The 16,849-nt window shown below is 33.4% G+C and overlaps 1 protein-coding gene across 2 annotated transcripts; it reads left to right on the top strand.

Moving 5' to 3' along the window:
* The first annotated feature begins 435 nt into the window (after nt 1–435).
* Nucleotides 436–5,392, top strand: LOC103575226 (protein spaetzle 5). Of its 2 annotated transcripts, XM_008554932.2 has the most exons (7): nt 436–866; nt 1,410–1,581; nt 1,719–1,885; nt 2,886–3,113; nt 3,178–3,306; nt 3,862–4,104; nt 4,185–5,392. In XM_008554932.2, exons 3-7 carry the CDS (start codon nt 1,719–1,721, stop codon nt 4,354–4,356), a joined length of 939 nt encoding a protein of 312 aa, XP_008553154.1. In that variant the 5' UTR covers nt 436–866; nt 1,410–1,581; the 3' UTR covers nt 4,357–5,392. The 2 variants fall into 2 exon arrangements, with proteins under 2 accessions (XP_008553154.1, XP_008553153.1); XM_008554931.2 differs by lacking the exon at nt 1,410–1,581.
* Nucleotides 5,393–16,849: the final 11,457 nt, after the last annotated feature.

Genomic DNA, 16,849 nt, shown 5'->3' with positions numbered 1-16,849 from the left:
AATCTGTAACTTGATAATCGAATATTTCTATACAGTCATCATCACGTTGCTTATTACTCATGTCCTGTTTAAAAAAATCGCAATTTTTCATCATTTACTATTTATTTATTTTTTTTTTTATTTTTCAAAGTCTAAAGATTTTTTTTACTCCATTGAATCATCAAGTCAGTTATTAAAAAAAAAAATAATTAAATAAATAAATAAAACAAGGTCATACATCACTAGTGTGAGCCTCAGGCGATTTTAAAAACGCGAGGGCATTTATGATTCGTTAAATATTCAAGTAAAGACTAAAAAAAAATCATACATTAGCTAGATTGATCAGTGAAAGTATATTGTATTATATTTATTAGCCCCTCCTAATTTTTATTTTATATATATACATGTCCGTACACCTCTCATGTAACTAAACATTTAGTATATATCTATCCACGATCGTAGAATCGAAAAACCTCCAGTCTTATCCTCTTCCTCTTGCGTGCGAGTCGGTTTTATTCTCATTTACTCTGAGCTCAAAACCACGTGTCTGGTAAAGTTACAAGAAAAAACAATTTTCAAAAATTCCCTCTCAAAATTTGAAATTTCCATACCCCAGTAATGAGTTTTAATAAAAACCCGGTTTTAAATTTTTATTTGTCATCAAAATAATTTTAAAAAAATATTTCGCGTATTAAATAAAATAAAAATAAGTGAGTAATTAGTAGTATGTTAATTTATTAATCCTTGATGTCTTTTAATTTCCTGTTAAGTGACAAGTTGCTGAATAATGCGTAATAAATAATGATTATTATTTAATTTATAATTTAAAGTAATAATTTATTTTGAAAACTATGATGGGATTTTTGGAGTCGGTGTTGATATTTATGGTAAGGATTTTATTGTTTAATGTTTAGTAATTATTATGAAGATTGTACAAAGTTATCGTAAGAGTGCAGAGCCAGCAGAGCGCGACGTTACGCATTTATAATTTATAACATGATTTATGATTAGTGATTAGATAATTAATATTTTTTTGAAAGTAGAGGAGAGTGTATTTGTGGTTTTTAATTTTTTTACCAAGTATTGCTGTATGTTGTAGCTGTTGTTTTTGTCGTGTCATTATAAGTAGAGGTGATTGTTTGACAGGACATGTTAATCGTTTCCAACGCGATAGACAGGTATTATAAAAGGCCTGCGGTCTGTAGACAGTTTTGTTATTTTACTTAGAGAGAGTAGATATTTTTATGACATGTTTTAATGACAATCGGTTTTTAAAATTATATTTAACAATCTGATAATTATGGTCGTAAAAAATAATAGGTGTAATTTATCGATACTTTTTTTTTTATTTTATTTCAATTAAAAATGAATTTTTTTTTAATTTGAAATAAAAAAATTTAATTGGGAAAAAAATCTATTTGCTTTATTAGATTTGAATTCAAATAATTTTGGCGGTTCAATTGTAACTTTAATTAAAGAGTGAGTGTACTGAGTAATAATAAGTATAATTAAATGAAATAAAAATGCGTTAATTGATGAGCAAGATAAATATAATCCATTGGAATAACAGTAATTTATCAGACAAATGAAAATAATTGAAATGTAAGTCTTTAATTTGTGGTGATCGCAAAGCTAGAGTCAAAACCAAAGCCGTATAACGATCTTGGTCCGTCACTCGAAATTTATGCTCAGCTGAGCGCAATCACGCAACTTTTCTTAATCGCTGTCCCGTATTGCAGATGCTGGTGGCGAATGTCGCGAGGGGCAACTGGCGGCAACCCTGTGGCTCTTACGGTTGTCCCTATCAGCCTCGTTACGAGCCCTTCGTGCCTGCACCGCCCGGGCACACGCCTCGATGCGCCAAGCCTGGACAAACCTTCTGCGAAACTCTCGATCATTATCCTCAGTAAGAATTTACTTTTAATAATTATAAATTACTCGCTCTCGGTTCATTTATTCCGCAATTAAATAATTAAGCGAAATGTTTTCAAGCTACTTTAAGTAGGTCAGTGTGTCCACCTGATCAGCACAAAGAAATTATTAATTACGTCTATAACGACCAACTAATTAATTTTTTTTTCATAATTTAGTTTTTAAACTTGACTCACTCTTTTCGGGCATTCAATAAATTTGCAAACTCTTTTGTACGTAGATTTAAGTATATGTTCATTGTATTTAATATAATCAGAGGTGAGCGCAATAAAAAGAAAGGTAAAATATTTTATTATGGTTTTGTGCTGCGAATAAATAAAAATAATACTTAAATTGGAGGTCATGTAATTTTAGATTTTTATGTTAATTTTTTTTTTTTCTTTTTTTTTATGTTGGTTTATAAATAAAATAGGATACAGAAGTAGACAAGTTGTGAAAAAAATACGATGGTAATATATATATATATATATAGCATAACATGTGTGCTTATAAATAACAGCGCGAATTAGAAAACAGGCGTGGATTATGAATTAAACATGTGAAATATGACCTCCTGACGTTAGTCTGTCTTATATGTGTCCAGAGAAAGTTATAAAAGACAAGCTCAAAACATGTATTTATATATTTATATATTATATATATGTGTAGCTTAATTCAAATTATAGTGATAATAATATTTGACAATTCACTTCTTAGCTCACATTTATTTATATATATATATATATATATATATATATATATATATTTATTCCACATGTTTATGGTTCGTGTGACTGAATTATGAAATGGGTTTTTTTATGTTTACTTATCTAATGTTTATGCAAAAGATTTGTAACTTGCTAATGGATACTTTCACGAACTTTTACCAATCTTTTGTTACAAAAATTTATTTGCATATTAATGGCCTGTGCATGGTAATAAATAAACTTTTTGTTGATATTTGTTTATTTATAAATTAATTTTTTTTTGTCTAGGCAGCTTATTAAATTTCTGGTCGAGAAGTGTATGTACAATTTTGCGACGATACTGAAAGATGAGTCGCAGTATGATTTTAATACCAATAAATTGAAGCCTGGTTATGGGGGGTACGAATACTCGAAACCGGAAATCCAAAATTTTTATCAGCCAGTGACGCTATTGGCGCCACAGTATCCGTTTTCGACGCAGGCATCCAATTATCAGATGAAAAATTCTTCAGAGGGGTAAGAAATGTTTGATTGTTTTTTGGTTCATTTTTTGGGTTTGACTTTTAAAATTTTTTATCAGATATGCATATCCGGTGCCATCTGAGTCACAGAATCGATTTACGGTGGATGCCTCGGAAAAAGAGGAAACGGACAATTCTAGGCAATCAAATTCTTATGAATTCAATCAAAATCCATGGCTATCATCTAGGTAATTTATTTTTCAAATATTTATCAATTTTGGGAATTATAAAATTGAGAAATCAATCAAAATTAAAGTAATCAAAAATAGTAAAAAATTTTTTTTCATTACATCGTAAGTCAAATTTTGATTCGATCAATAGAAAAAATTTTTTTTAAAGTCTATATATATGACTATCCAAATTTTGAATCGATTTCACGTTTTGACCGTCGGAAAATTCTTAATTTCTTAAAAAATGCAAAAAAAAACAATTTTGGTAATCAAATATTAGATTAATGGAATTATTAACTTATCAGATCATGAAATATTTTCTGCGAAAATACGCGAATACCCTCAGCTATATAATGACTGATGAGATAGAATAGGGAAGCTAAGACAAGTAATAATACAAATGTATGGTTTCAAATAATTGAAAATGCTATTATTGTTTTTTTTTTTTTTTTAATAAAATTATCCTTAGCTTCAATAAAAATTGGTAAATTTAGAATTAAATACCAAAGTTGTTTGAATTAATGTATGAAAGTTACTAAATGTATTTGGTTACTAAATAAATTAAAATTGCAGGCATGTTCGTCAAAGTGATGAAAACCCAGGACGCTCGCGTCGGGAAAATCCCTTCTTAGAGTCGACAAAAAAAAACTACAAGAAACGACAAACGGATCCCCGTACAATAACACTTTGCCCCACCGATTCGCATTACGTTACGCCACGGGCTGGATTAAACAATCAAGGAAACTGGATGTACATCGTCAATATTCCGCAAACACGTGACAATTATTCACAATTAGTGAAAAGTGAAATTTGCACGTAAGTTTTAAACAAATAAAGATTCTACTCCATCGACTTTCTTGCCAAGAAAATCAAATATTTATTCAAAAAATTTTCAGATCCACAACGTGTGATGGAATTTGCAGTTTACCTGATGGATACTCGAGTAAATGTGAACAGCAATATGTACAGAAACGTTTAGTGGCATTAGAGGGTTCCGGTGACCGTCTTTACACGGACGTTTTTTGGATTCCTCACGGATGTTCATGTCAAATTACTCCTAATTTTTAATTTTGTTTTGTTTATACTCAACCAAAATTTATTTCCAAATAATTATTTTCACAAAAACCCGGAGTTAAATTTAACTCCGTGGACTCCGGAGTCTAAAATTTAGTACAAATGATTCCGGCTCCAAAACAATTACATACGCAATAGAAAATTTCAAATTTGATTTGAATTTACCCCCGTTTCAAGCAATTCGGAATAGACTCCGAGTGCAGATGTCTAATAATGGTCTAGACTTGTCTGAGAAGTTGCCTCCGCACATTTCTGACTAAAAAAACAATGATTTAAAAGTCATATTGCGTAACGACATTTCGTTCGTCGAAAAATATTTTTAAAAAATGCATTTCCGGTAGAACGTGTTCCCATAAAGTGTAGAGTGTAGACAGTGCAATGACTCGCGGATATCTGGGCCCAAGAGAAAGGTGTCGAGCGGAAGATGAATAATGCATGACTGATGACACTAAACCGGTTGCTTTCTTGCAATAAGTCTGCTATTACTTAAATTATTTTACCGTTCGCCCTATTGTTAATATTTATCACCGTACTCATAATGATAATCATAATTGTAACATTAGAGCACCAGGCTGACTCGACAACTTTACACCAACAAAAACAGTCATAATTTGTAATGAGTCACCCCCTCAACTCGAGTCAATCCCTAAACTGATGTGTCATTAATCATTTTATTTTTACTATATTATTCATTATTAATTTTTTCATTTTTTTTTTAAATTTTTCTTCATAAACTCGTTGGGTACAAAAAAATATAACGATAGATTATTAGCTCACTTGATAATGCGAGCAGCTGCTGAGTGACGAGGAATTTAGATTTAATTTTCTACGGCGGCGGGAGATGGCGCCAGTGGTATCTTTTTTATTATTTATTTACAACCTCTTACATAAAATATTTTTTTCTTAACTATCGCGTAAAAATGAAAAAAAAAAGTTGCATTAAAAACAGAAGCTAAAAAAGATTTTTTATGATAAATTTAATTTATAAATAAACTTTTTTTTATGGTAATTAATAAATCAATGAATGATATATGAAAAATTTTTTATGCATTAGAATTAAAAATAGAATACATTGAAAAAAAAAATCGGGTTAAATCTTCTCGTACGGAAAAACTCGGTGAACGATAAAATTCACTTAGAAGATAAAAAAGAGGATACGAGTGACACATAACGAACAATATATGTTATATATGTGCTGGTGGTGAAAAACCCCCGGCTTTTTATTTATTACGCATCGGTCACCTCTGCGATTCCGTGGCCGTGCTTTACTTTGGCGACCCTCTCGTCAGTTTTCCACTAGATGGACGCTCTGTGCTTGAGTCCGGGTCTCAGTGATGCCATTTCACTCGCACAATCTTTTTCATCCCCACGCAGCCGAGGACTTGGAGAACTATAACACAGCGCAGTACAGGGGATGCCGCAGATACTACAGTGCTTAAGAATGAGGTGAACAAACCAATGAGCATCATCATCAAAGGCTTGGAAAATAGGACGATTAATACTTGACGTTGAAAAAATATATATCATAAGTATTCATTACTCTGCCAGTGCTTATTATGGACGATTTTTTTATCAATACATTCTCAACAATCACATACTTCAATGAATTATTTTAATTGAAATTAATTATTTACATATTTCTTATATAAATCTATTATAACGACTATCCAATTTCCAGCTCCCTTGAAAATTCTTTTTAAGGGTGTGCTCATAGTGTTCGAATTAAATAGTAACTACTCGGTTCGAATTTCAATCGAATTTTAATATTCGATATTATGCGAATAATTTATAAGTAAAAATTCTTTGCATGCTTGTAAAAAATATTTACACGCTAAAAAATTTTAAAAAAATTTCACAGGTTTTAAAATTTTTAAATTAAAAAAATCTACTTAAGAATAATATAGACAACAGTCGATTTTAAAAATTGCGCGGATTTTTTCCATGGAAGCAATGGCATTCATAGCTGATTTACTTACACATAGCATGCACTTGTGCTTATGCGTGTTTGCATTCATCATTTCACTATAAGACCTCCCCCACCTGTCAAGGGGTGGATTTCTAGGTACGAGGGTAAATACGCATACCGGAGTAAGTGAAAAAACGTATGATGTACACTCATTGCCATCGCTATCGTCGTTAGAACACTGATAGAGAAAATGTGCACGTGCATACAGCCGATATTGCACAATGCATGTAACTCTATATATATATATAAGGGGTTTGTTAGTATATATATACATATTAGTGTATACATGCATATGGGTGAATATACTCGGTGGACAAGGGAGTCAGAGGGTGAGGAAGAGCTTGAAGGGCTTCCATTATATGCGTTCGCGCACCCCTACGCAATACTCTACTTCACTCACTATATATATATATACACATATATATAGGGATGAAGAGAGAGAGTGAGAGTGAATCCTGAGATATTTTGTGCTCTACTCTATCGTACTAATAGGCTCCAGCAAGTTACGCATTTGGTATATATACCTGCACAATTACATCCTGCAAGTGCTGGTGTGTTCGTCTTAAGTCGAGAGGACGAATAAATATATATATATTATATATATAGATGTAGGACGTGATGTAGTGAGGACTTTTACTTGTTCTTACAGTGTAAGAGCGTATTTGTCGAGTGTCCTTGTGCGCGAGCGCGTTCACTTCGACCTCTTGTAAAATAAGTTCCTGGAGCTTTCTCGGATACAAGAACTTTTTTTTAGTGAGACTTTAAGTCGCTAGGAGCTCGAGCACTTGTTACTCAAACAAAGAGTAACTCACGTGAAATTAATTTCTTAAGAATTGTCGAGTTTTTTTATTTTTATTTCAGACCGCTCTGGGCTCCTTGATGAGGCATTCAATAATACTTATGGTGGAAAGTATTTTTAATTAAGACATTGAACTGATTGATTAAATATTTTACATTTTGTTGGTACAGTAACCGGCACACCTGAAGGTGGATCAATTCTCAAATGCTCTGCAGTAGCCGAGGAAAAATTAAAGATCATAAATCTGAGTTGAATCTATGACAAAGTAAATTGTTGGAGCAGAGATGGAATTGAGGAGAGATAAGGACGGGAGTAGCGTTAGGCAGTTTAATATTTGGGTTAAGCCGTGAATGACAGTGAAACTGCGTCGATCTCTTGGAATCCCCGTTCAAGGACATCACAAGAGGATAAGAGAAATGAGAGCAGGAAAAAAGCCGTTGCGAGGAAAATTTAACTCAAGTTTGCGTGAGGGTCAAAAAAGAGGGAATACGATAGAATAATATATTGCGTCGAATATATATTTCCTATCTACGCAATTTTTTTTTTTTCATTTATTATTGCACAATAATAAAAACAATAAGGAATTTAAATTGATTCTCCATCAATCATTTGGGTTAAAAATAAATTTTCATAGATCGTTTCAAGTCAAGATTAAATTTAAGCCAAAAAAAAAAATATATAACTGATCAATTTATAGGAGATAATAATAAAAAGTTAATATTTATCGGATCGGCCAGCAAAGTGTCTGGGTAAAGCGTCAATCCGAGTATAATAGAATCGCTCGCGTATAAACCGTCAGCGTCAGACGACACCAGGGCAAAGGGTTATATTACTCAGCTACAGCTCGTAACAGAGTTGGTCCCTGTGCTGAGATTAAAAGGAAGTCATCTCCTGCCCCTCACTCTTTCCAGCCCCTTCCTCTCCTTCCGTCTTTCCATCAATCACAATTATATCCTCTCTTTACCCTACCTACTATCGTTCATAATTACTGCTTGTGACTTTGTCACAACTGATTCTGATGCTCTGATGCTCAAACTCGGCTTGGGTTCGGGATCGCGTTTGTCAACCCACCACCGATCTCAGTCGACACCAGCACCGTTACATTTTTAAAACGCACGTACTTGCCAGCCATTGTAATACTCAGCAGTAAACAGTTTAAATAAATTTTAAATTTGAAAAAAAAATTAGGGGGCATTATGGGCACTGACAATTTGTCGAACATAAAAAATTTTTGAATTACTTCCTGATTATTGGGAATTTAATAAATAATTTTTAAAAATAAACTTCCGGTCATAATTAGGAGAAGATAATTTTAAAAAGTTGAAATTATTCAAAAATAAGAACAGTTTCAGTCGAAACAGACACAAGTGAATTGCGCAGACGGCGAGTAAATTGCCAGAAAACCAATTACTTGGTCAGATATCCCATTGTGCTCAGTTTCTTATAAATATAGAAATAACTGTATAAATAAATTGGTAACAAGTAATAATTAAAAATAATAAAGCAATTGACAAGTTATTTTTATTTTTAGCAAATGAATACAAAAATAAAATAAACAAAAGTATTAAATACAAAAATAAATTTTTGTGAGCGAATGCGGATTGTTTACCATCCACGACGGCTACCACGAAATAAAAACACCCTACTAAAAGTCCACGTGGTCTTTCCGTAGTAGAAATTTGCGGGGCATCGATCGCCGTGTCGAAACCGCTGCCCACGCGCCCTGTGTCGCCCATGACATTTGTTCTTGACATTCACTCCAAAACTGATGCTTGCTCTCTGCTTCCATGCTCTCAAAATATAGACATATATAAATTAAACAATTTATAAACAAATTTCGACGGTGAATAAATTTTATTATTTTTCTTAAATGTAAAATTAATATTAAGAATTATATTAATTATTTTATTTTTTTTATTAAGCTGTAATTTATGCCAGAGGCTTAAACATGATAAAAATTAATAAGCCAAGTCCTGAAGAAAAATAACAGCATAAATTTGAGTGTCGAGATGTGTAAATTGGCGGGCGATCGATAAAACCTATCCGGTTCCTCATCTGTACATTAAAAGCACCGTCTCGTGTAGTAAAAACTCTGTGATCTTATAGTAGTGTATGGTATTATATGTTAGAAGTAGTGTAAAGTATCGTGGCAGCGACCATCGGAGTCTTACACCAGCCACCAAAGTTAGGGGATGATTTCATGGCACTCATATTAAATTTAAAAGTGCGCGCGCACGAGCTTTTAAAACTTGCAATAAACTTAAAAAATACAAGAAACAGGAAACGGTTCAACGAAAAAGGGCTCAAGCTTCTCTTGCATAGAAAGAGAGACTAAAGATTTTATTTTAAATGAGGCTGAGTGTAATGTATTTTTTTTATTGCGTACACGCATGATGCTGGAGCCAACCCAAACCCAAACGTTTTCTCTTAACTTGGCGCACGAGGTTGCGTTACGCGCACTGGTTACCATGGTAACCTCGTGGCTACGCATTGATCGCAGAATCCCAGCGCGTTCTGTGACGAACACCAGTAATAGTAAGAGAGAGAGGGAGAAAGAGAGTGAGAGAGAACGAGACTTGAGCTTGCTTGTGTATCTGCACTACTACACGAGTAAACTGATGAAGAGAGAGTAACTAAGGGGAAGATATTTTATATATATATATACACATACAATATAAGGGTGAAAGAGTACATATACTATTGTATGAGCAAGTTTCTTTACGCACGTACGCAATAGTCAAAATGGCGTATTTATATGTATACGCTTACTTTCAGAGGATTTCTTTCTTTCCTTTTTTTTTTTTTTTAAGTTTAAAAAGTTATGAGAGTATGTTATGATATGCAAGATGTGTGGCCTCGTGTTATATATATATATATATATATATATATATATATATATTTCAATGCGTTGAACGTGACTGACTCCTTTACTTTCTTTTTACCCCATCGAGAAATTTAGACAAAGATAGAATAAAAGTGTTGTGGAAGGGAAAAAGGGGAGGAGGGGGTGGATAGCGCGGGTGTGCGTACGCCTCGGAAAAAAAAAATCATTATGAGTGACTTAGAACTACTTGATTTACTACGCAGTTGCGTCGTTTGCGGAATTTTATTTTTTTTTTCAGCGTAAAATATTGAATGGTTTTTTTTTTTACTTTATGTTACTGTACACATTTTTTTTTTTTTTTTTTTAAGAAGGAAGAGAACCTGGGTTTTGAGAATGGAGAAAATATTTTACGAAAGCTTACTTTTATGTAGTATCCGAATTCATGTAGTATTGTGGATATATTTATTATGTAATATTATATATATGATAATGTCTATGGAGATTTGGGAGGTAAAATATTGAGTGGTAAAAGTTTGGGAATAATAATTTTATTTTATTCCACCAATCGATTCAAGAATTTATTTGAATAATTTTTTCTCATGAATTTGCATGAGCCCTTTTTTTAATTTAAAAATTTTTTTACAAATTGGGGATTTAACTGTTTGAAGTTTTAGCGAAGTATTTTTTTAAAAATAAATAGAGGCGATAATTGTGTACCGAGGGTGTGAAAAATTTGGATCGATATATACTTAATATCTGAGCGATCGATATAAGCCGACAATTCTTTTCTGTATGGCAGCGTTGCAGGAGCGTACCGTAAATATAAAACCCTGGGGCTCTGATTGCCAAAATAGAGCTTGGCAAGACCTCTGATGCGACAGCAAGAAAATTTTAACAATTTATTTAAACTGTGACGTGTATAAATGGATAAGAAGCCTCAGATACTTGGATACCCAGCAGGACACGCATAAGAATTATTTACAATAGATTTATATTCATGTACTTTAACAGAAATCGTCTCGGGAAATGATGCCCATCTGACTCTTCTCTGTTGTCCTGGAAATAAAGTATCAATTGCTGGCCATTTCCCAACTGTGAAGGACAAAATGACTCGGCAACTGATCCTTGTATACCTCCAGGACCTTTAGTTCAGTTAAAGGTAACTCTGACCTCATACTAAAATTTTTTATTCCTCAATAAAAAGAAAAGAAAAATAAATAAAAAATTTTCCCATGCCTACAGCAAAAAAAGATTTTCTGAACCTGAGTAAATATTTCATTTATAATTTTAAATTATTAATTCGTAAAAAAAAATATTTTCATAAAAATATTTATTTTTTTTGTTGATATTTACATTTATATAAATGGGTTAATTTCCGCGTAGCATAGGTCATTTTTGACCCTCGCACGGCTGTGGATATCCTTCGAAGTTGTATTTAATTCTTGTTGCCTAACTAAACCACCGGTCGGCGAAAGCCACTCGTTCGCAGTGTGCTTAAGCGAGGTAACCTTGAGGAAGAAAAATAGTGGGCGGAAAAGCTCCTGGAAATTCGGTACCGGCAGCTGAAATGGAGAGTCAGTATATAGGTAACCGGGTGGGGCTGGGGCCAATGGGTGGAAGAGTGAAAGAGGAAAAGAGGAAAACGTGTGTCCTTGTTGGCGCGGAAAACACGGCACGTGGCACGTGGCACACTATGAATTTTTTGGCCTTGAGGGATAATTCAAGCTGTCACTGAACCACCTACGCACTTTCTTTTTATCCATTCTCGTCTATCATTCTTACTACAACACGCCGAAATATATTTATTGAAAATAAATAAAAGCGCATATTTTGAAATTTATAGTAATTTTAATTATTACCAATTAATAAATTTGTATTAGTTGTTAACAATTAACAATTAATTAATCACATATAAAAAAATTTGTTTATTGAATGCTAATGAAATTTGATTTGAACGTAACTTTGATGAACGCTTAATAAATAACAATGAATTTTATTAACACCAAATAAATTTGGCTCTCTGGGTACACTAAATCAACCACAAATTTCATTTATTTCCAGTTCCGTCTGGTTTCTTAACAATATTATTTATTGAATAACAAACAATTATTGTTATTAAGTAATTAGTTTTTATTCAATTTGATGTAATTGATCTCACAGTAATCGTTAATATTATATTGTCGTCATAAAACTCAATTATTTAGCAGAGGGACGGACAAAATACAGTGACGCAAGAACCAAATTCTAAAAAAATTTTTAATTTTTATTTTGAAAACAATTTCCAAATAGTAAATGAAAATTTAAAACCATAAAAAAAAATATTTTTTTGAGAACCTTATTTTTCCCAGCCCTCCCCTTATAAATAATAATTATATTTATTGATTTTAAAATTTTGTAATCAATAAAATATAAATAAATATGTATCAATTTATATATGTTGTATAAAGGGTATATATTTACAGAAAATGGGGCAATAATGTGGTAGCTGTAAAGGCGGACAGTGTGATGATGTTAAAGCCCTTAGCATCACCACACTATCCGTGTTACAGGGTGATCATCCCCTATTATCGTCCAGCGCCCTTGGCCTTTGCCTCGAATCAACACCCTCACAAGACCCAGAGTCTGCTGTAACACACTTCCATGACCATCCATTCACAATCTAACCCGCCAAGAAAGACCCAACCGACCCCGTGTCACTAGATGCTCGAGTCCTTGTCCCTGTCCCTGTCCGACACCGACACTGATACCAACGGCAAGTCCGCCTACGAACTTTAACTCCTTTCGTCCTCAATCTTAATTGCAATTACGCTGCCCGCTGACCTTTCCCTCGCCACAAATCTGCCGGACATCAAAGTACCATTGAGAGTGATTTTTATTATCATTTTTATTTTATCTGTATCTTTATCTTTATCTTTATGTAGGCAATAAAAGTGAATAATTCTATTTGTTGTGTTAAGAATACAGGCTGCGTAATGGAGATTATGTGATAGCGATGATGGTGATGATGGTGATGACGGTGTAGATGCGATCGATAATAAGAATAAATGAAATGAAATGAAATGAACGTGTTACATCCACAATGTAATAGTAGAAATTCTCGTAACGCTTAAATTTTACCCCCGAGACTACGGCAGATGTTACCAACGAGCATCACCGATACCTTGGAGACTGCGAACAACTAACGTTATAACTATCGATCGCGATAAGTCGATCTTACAACACATAACATCGGTGTAATATTCCCAAGTAGTTGGGGATGGTGATAAGTTGTTTTGTCGTTGGGAAAGATGTCACGTTTGATAATTTTTTTTTATTTTTATTCGAAATGTGCGAATGATTCCTTATGGGTGAAAAATTTCAAGCCAGAATCATAGTAGAATTTTTTCGGGCGAAAAGTGCCCAACAAAAAGCCTGAGAAGTGAACACAAGGCCGAAATTTAACCGAAAATTCGGCCTAGAAAAGACCGAAAATAGGGTGACTCAATTAATTGATGAATTTTCAGCCTATTCTTGAAGAATACTGAAATTTCGGCATGTTTTCAGCAAAATTTCGGCCTTTTTCAGCAAAACTCTATAACTTCAGCCAATTTTCGGCCAAATTTAAGTCTTTTCGAATAAAATTCTATAATTTCCGCATGATTTCGGCCAAATATTTTCTCAAGGTACAACTAATTCAAATTTTACTTGAAGCCTTTAAAATTTTTGTGAAATTTTGTTTAATAAACATGGAATAATTTATTTTTAAAATTAATGGAATAGAAAAATAAATTATTAGTCTATTAAATCACCAGAAGGTGATAAAAAAAATGTAAATGAAAAGCATGGCTAACATGTGGTGGAACCGAAAATGAAATTCGGTCATCTCAGGTCAGAAAGACGAGAGCAGGAACGCCCTAATTATTTTAATTTTTAAAAGTAAATTCAACGGCACACTTTATTACCGGTAACAAAAGACGCTGAATTATAGCTACAGATGTTACTTTATCCCAAGTTTTAAATTTTTATTAAAAAAATTATCCATCATCTCGCGCCGTTTAATTTATCTCGCCTATATCAATAACAACTCAAAAAATTTATATCAAGTCAAAATGTATACTCTGTATCAATATTGTTTCTTCAACCAAAATCGTTGTCAGCAGTATAACAAATTTTTTTTTATCATTCCGTAGAGTACAAATTTTCATAAAAAAGTGAATTTATTTTTTTTCTTAACTTTTATTTATTCAGACACAAATTACCAAAATTAAAAAGTAAAAAGTCAAGAGTCTTTTTCACAACTAATATCCCGTAATCTTCTCTTTAAATCTCTCTTTTCCTCTATTCAGAAATACATTTAATATCTGTATGTATATAAAATGTATATTTCTGTGAGGGTTCAAAGAAGGCAAGAAAAATTGTGCGTTTTTCTGCATAATCATAATAATAATTCCAGGTGCAATCGAGTACAGACTAATGTGTGTGCGTGTGTGTGCGTTTGTGCGAATGTGTGTGTTTATGGATGAGGTGGACGATTAGACTTGTGACGAAATGAAAAGGGGTTGAGTTGAGTCCGTGTGCCACCTTGCTGTGGCTCTTGCGTAATCTACATGAGGACTTACGGCATGTCGGTGGTTTGTGCTCTGGAAAAAGGGTGCGGCTGGTTATGGCACGCCAGCAACAGGCTCGACACTGTTGTGTGTAATGTGTATACGGGTCGTCTATACGTGCATTAAGTCTACTCAGAAGTCAGTGGAACCCTGCGACGGACCCCTGGGCATGGCGAGGGTGACTGCCTTTGGTACACCGGAAACTCAGCTCCTGCTACTGCTACTCTAGGTGTGCAGACTCTCAATCGGGGATCGCGCGGCCCCCAATTTTTACACGCGTGCCCTCTTCAATCGAGAGCGACGAGGTTTCTCAATACCGACACTATTCCCCATTTCTCTGAGGGGTTGCTCATTTTATTTTGCCCTTTTTTCTTCGAGCTAATATCATGACCACCCACCTCAGTAAATATATATATTACTTTCTCATCTAAACATTTTTTTTTTAAAGTCTAATAGAATTTTTTTTCTCACCAAAATTTATTCATATATTTTATCATTTAATTTAAATATTTGAAACTTTGAATAAATTTTTTTTTAAATTGACTAAAAATTTTTAATAAAACGTTTTATTGAAAATTTTTATAAAAAATTTAATTAATGACGATTCAAGAAAAAAAGCTATTATACAATCTGAAGGACTCAAGAAAAAAAAAATCAAATAAATTTTTCTTTAAACCCCAGTAATAATTATGAATAAAAGCTGATAGTCCAAGAGTGAGTTGACAAACCCGAAGATCGATTATACAATATCCAATAGCAGCTAAGGAGGTCTCACGAGCTCCATACCAGCCGTCTTTATATTTTTTCATCATTCCACAGTATCCTTTTTCAATCCACGTAAACTGGATAGAAAGCCTGTATATATACAAGACCCAACACATTTCGTCTCTCTTACAACACAATTCTATTCTCAATCTCCAAGCAAACTTGAGTATGAGCATCTACCATACTGCTGGCTTGGTCCCAGCTCTGCTCAGAGGTACTGTACAGTACCAGGTGAACGTGCTGGACGATTTTTCATTTGGTTGCCATGAAGCTCCGACAATGGACGCGTGTCATGAGACCGATGGTGTGGTATATAACAGCAGTACCAGTAGCTCCGTAGCAGCTGCTTTATTTGCCACCACACTACGTTTACTTTTGTACACACACTCACGTAAATATATGAATCTATACATATATATATATATAAATATAAGTATACAGTACTGTACTACCGTTCCTCGCACACAGATGGAGATCAAAACCTCGTGCAAGATCTCGTCACAAGATCAAAGCCTTCACCAACATACACAACTCCAAGTTGAATCTATTGCTCCATACAATGTTCGTGTTCATGTACGAACTGTTTAATGTACATTAACTTTATTCTCTTTAACTTGTACAGAAAAAAAAAATGATTATCTACAGTAAGTATCCTTACATTTATAGAATGTATAATAAATATATTATTGTTGTGTAAAAGGGAAAGAGCCGAGCCAAAAGCTATTGTAAATGAATAGGAACAGGTGAGGAGGTTGTAATGTGTAACGTGTTTCGTTGGAAGGAATAATTATTTCCTATCTTCATTATCAATCCTCTTGTCATACCAGTTTCACATATTTTTTAGCAAGATTAACTATTTTATTTTTTCAGAAGACAGCTTACAGATGAACCTGGCGCGGGACCGTGAGACAGAGCTGCTCCGATCCGGATCCTGTAATCCGCGGCTCAGGCTGTCGATAAATAAAATTCTAGTTTTATTTGAAAAATAGATTTTTTCTATGGGGCAGCTGCATTGTCAACTTAGTGGGTCTACACTTGTATTAAATAATCGATAGTTCGAAAGGATCTTAGGCAGATAAAAATCTCATGGGCGATGGAGACGCGGCGAATGTAAGGACGTGGCTGGACGTCAGGTATAAATGGGCGAATGTCCTGGAAGGTCAGTTTATTCGGGCATTCAAGAGTTCCGATGATAAAAATTGTTGAGGTTGGTAATTTTTTTTTAGGGTTTTTAATTATTTGTATGAACAAATTTTGAAATTTTTATTTTTTCTTCGAAATTTTGAGAAAAAACAATTCATTGAATTTTTCAAGGCATTAAATTGTTTAAAAAATTGCACACCCTGATTTTTGAAGGTGTGCATTATTATGATATAAATTTTTATAGCAAAAGTCTGTAGAAATTGCACACCCGAAATTTTGGAGTTGTGTCTTCTGCTGACATTTAAATTTCCAGTAGAACTGTGAGAAAATATTAAATAAAAAAAAAATGCACACCTCAAATTTAAAGTTCCAAGGGTGTGGATTAGTTAAGCCTAAGTAAAAAA

Source organism: Microplitis demolitor, chromosome 3 (genome assembly GCF_026212275.2).
Source record: "Microplitis demolitor isolate Queensland-Clemson2020A chromosome 3, iyMicDemo2.1a, whole genome shotgun sequence".
Lineage (NCBI taxonomy): Eukaryota > Metazoa > Arthropoda > Insecta > Hymenoptera > Braconidae > Microplitis > Microplitis demolitor.
The sequence above is the reverse complement of the archived record's forward strand: the minus strand, read 5'-3'. Positions and strand labels throughout refer to the sequence as shown.

Excerpts from the sequence above, each read along its gene's own strand:
- LOC103575226 (XM_008554931.2), top strand. The coding sequence starts at position 831 with ATGATGGGATTTTTGGAGTCGGTGTTGATATTTATG. Across the intron at positions 1,886-2,885 it reads ACTCTCGATCATTATCCTCA|GCAGCTTATTAAATTTCTGG; the intron begins GTAAGAATTTAC and ends TTTTTTGTCTAG. Across the intron at positions 3,307-3,861 it reads AATCCATGGCTATCATCTAG|GCATGTTCGTCAAAGTGATG; the intron begins GTAATTTATTTT and ends TTAAAATTGCAG.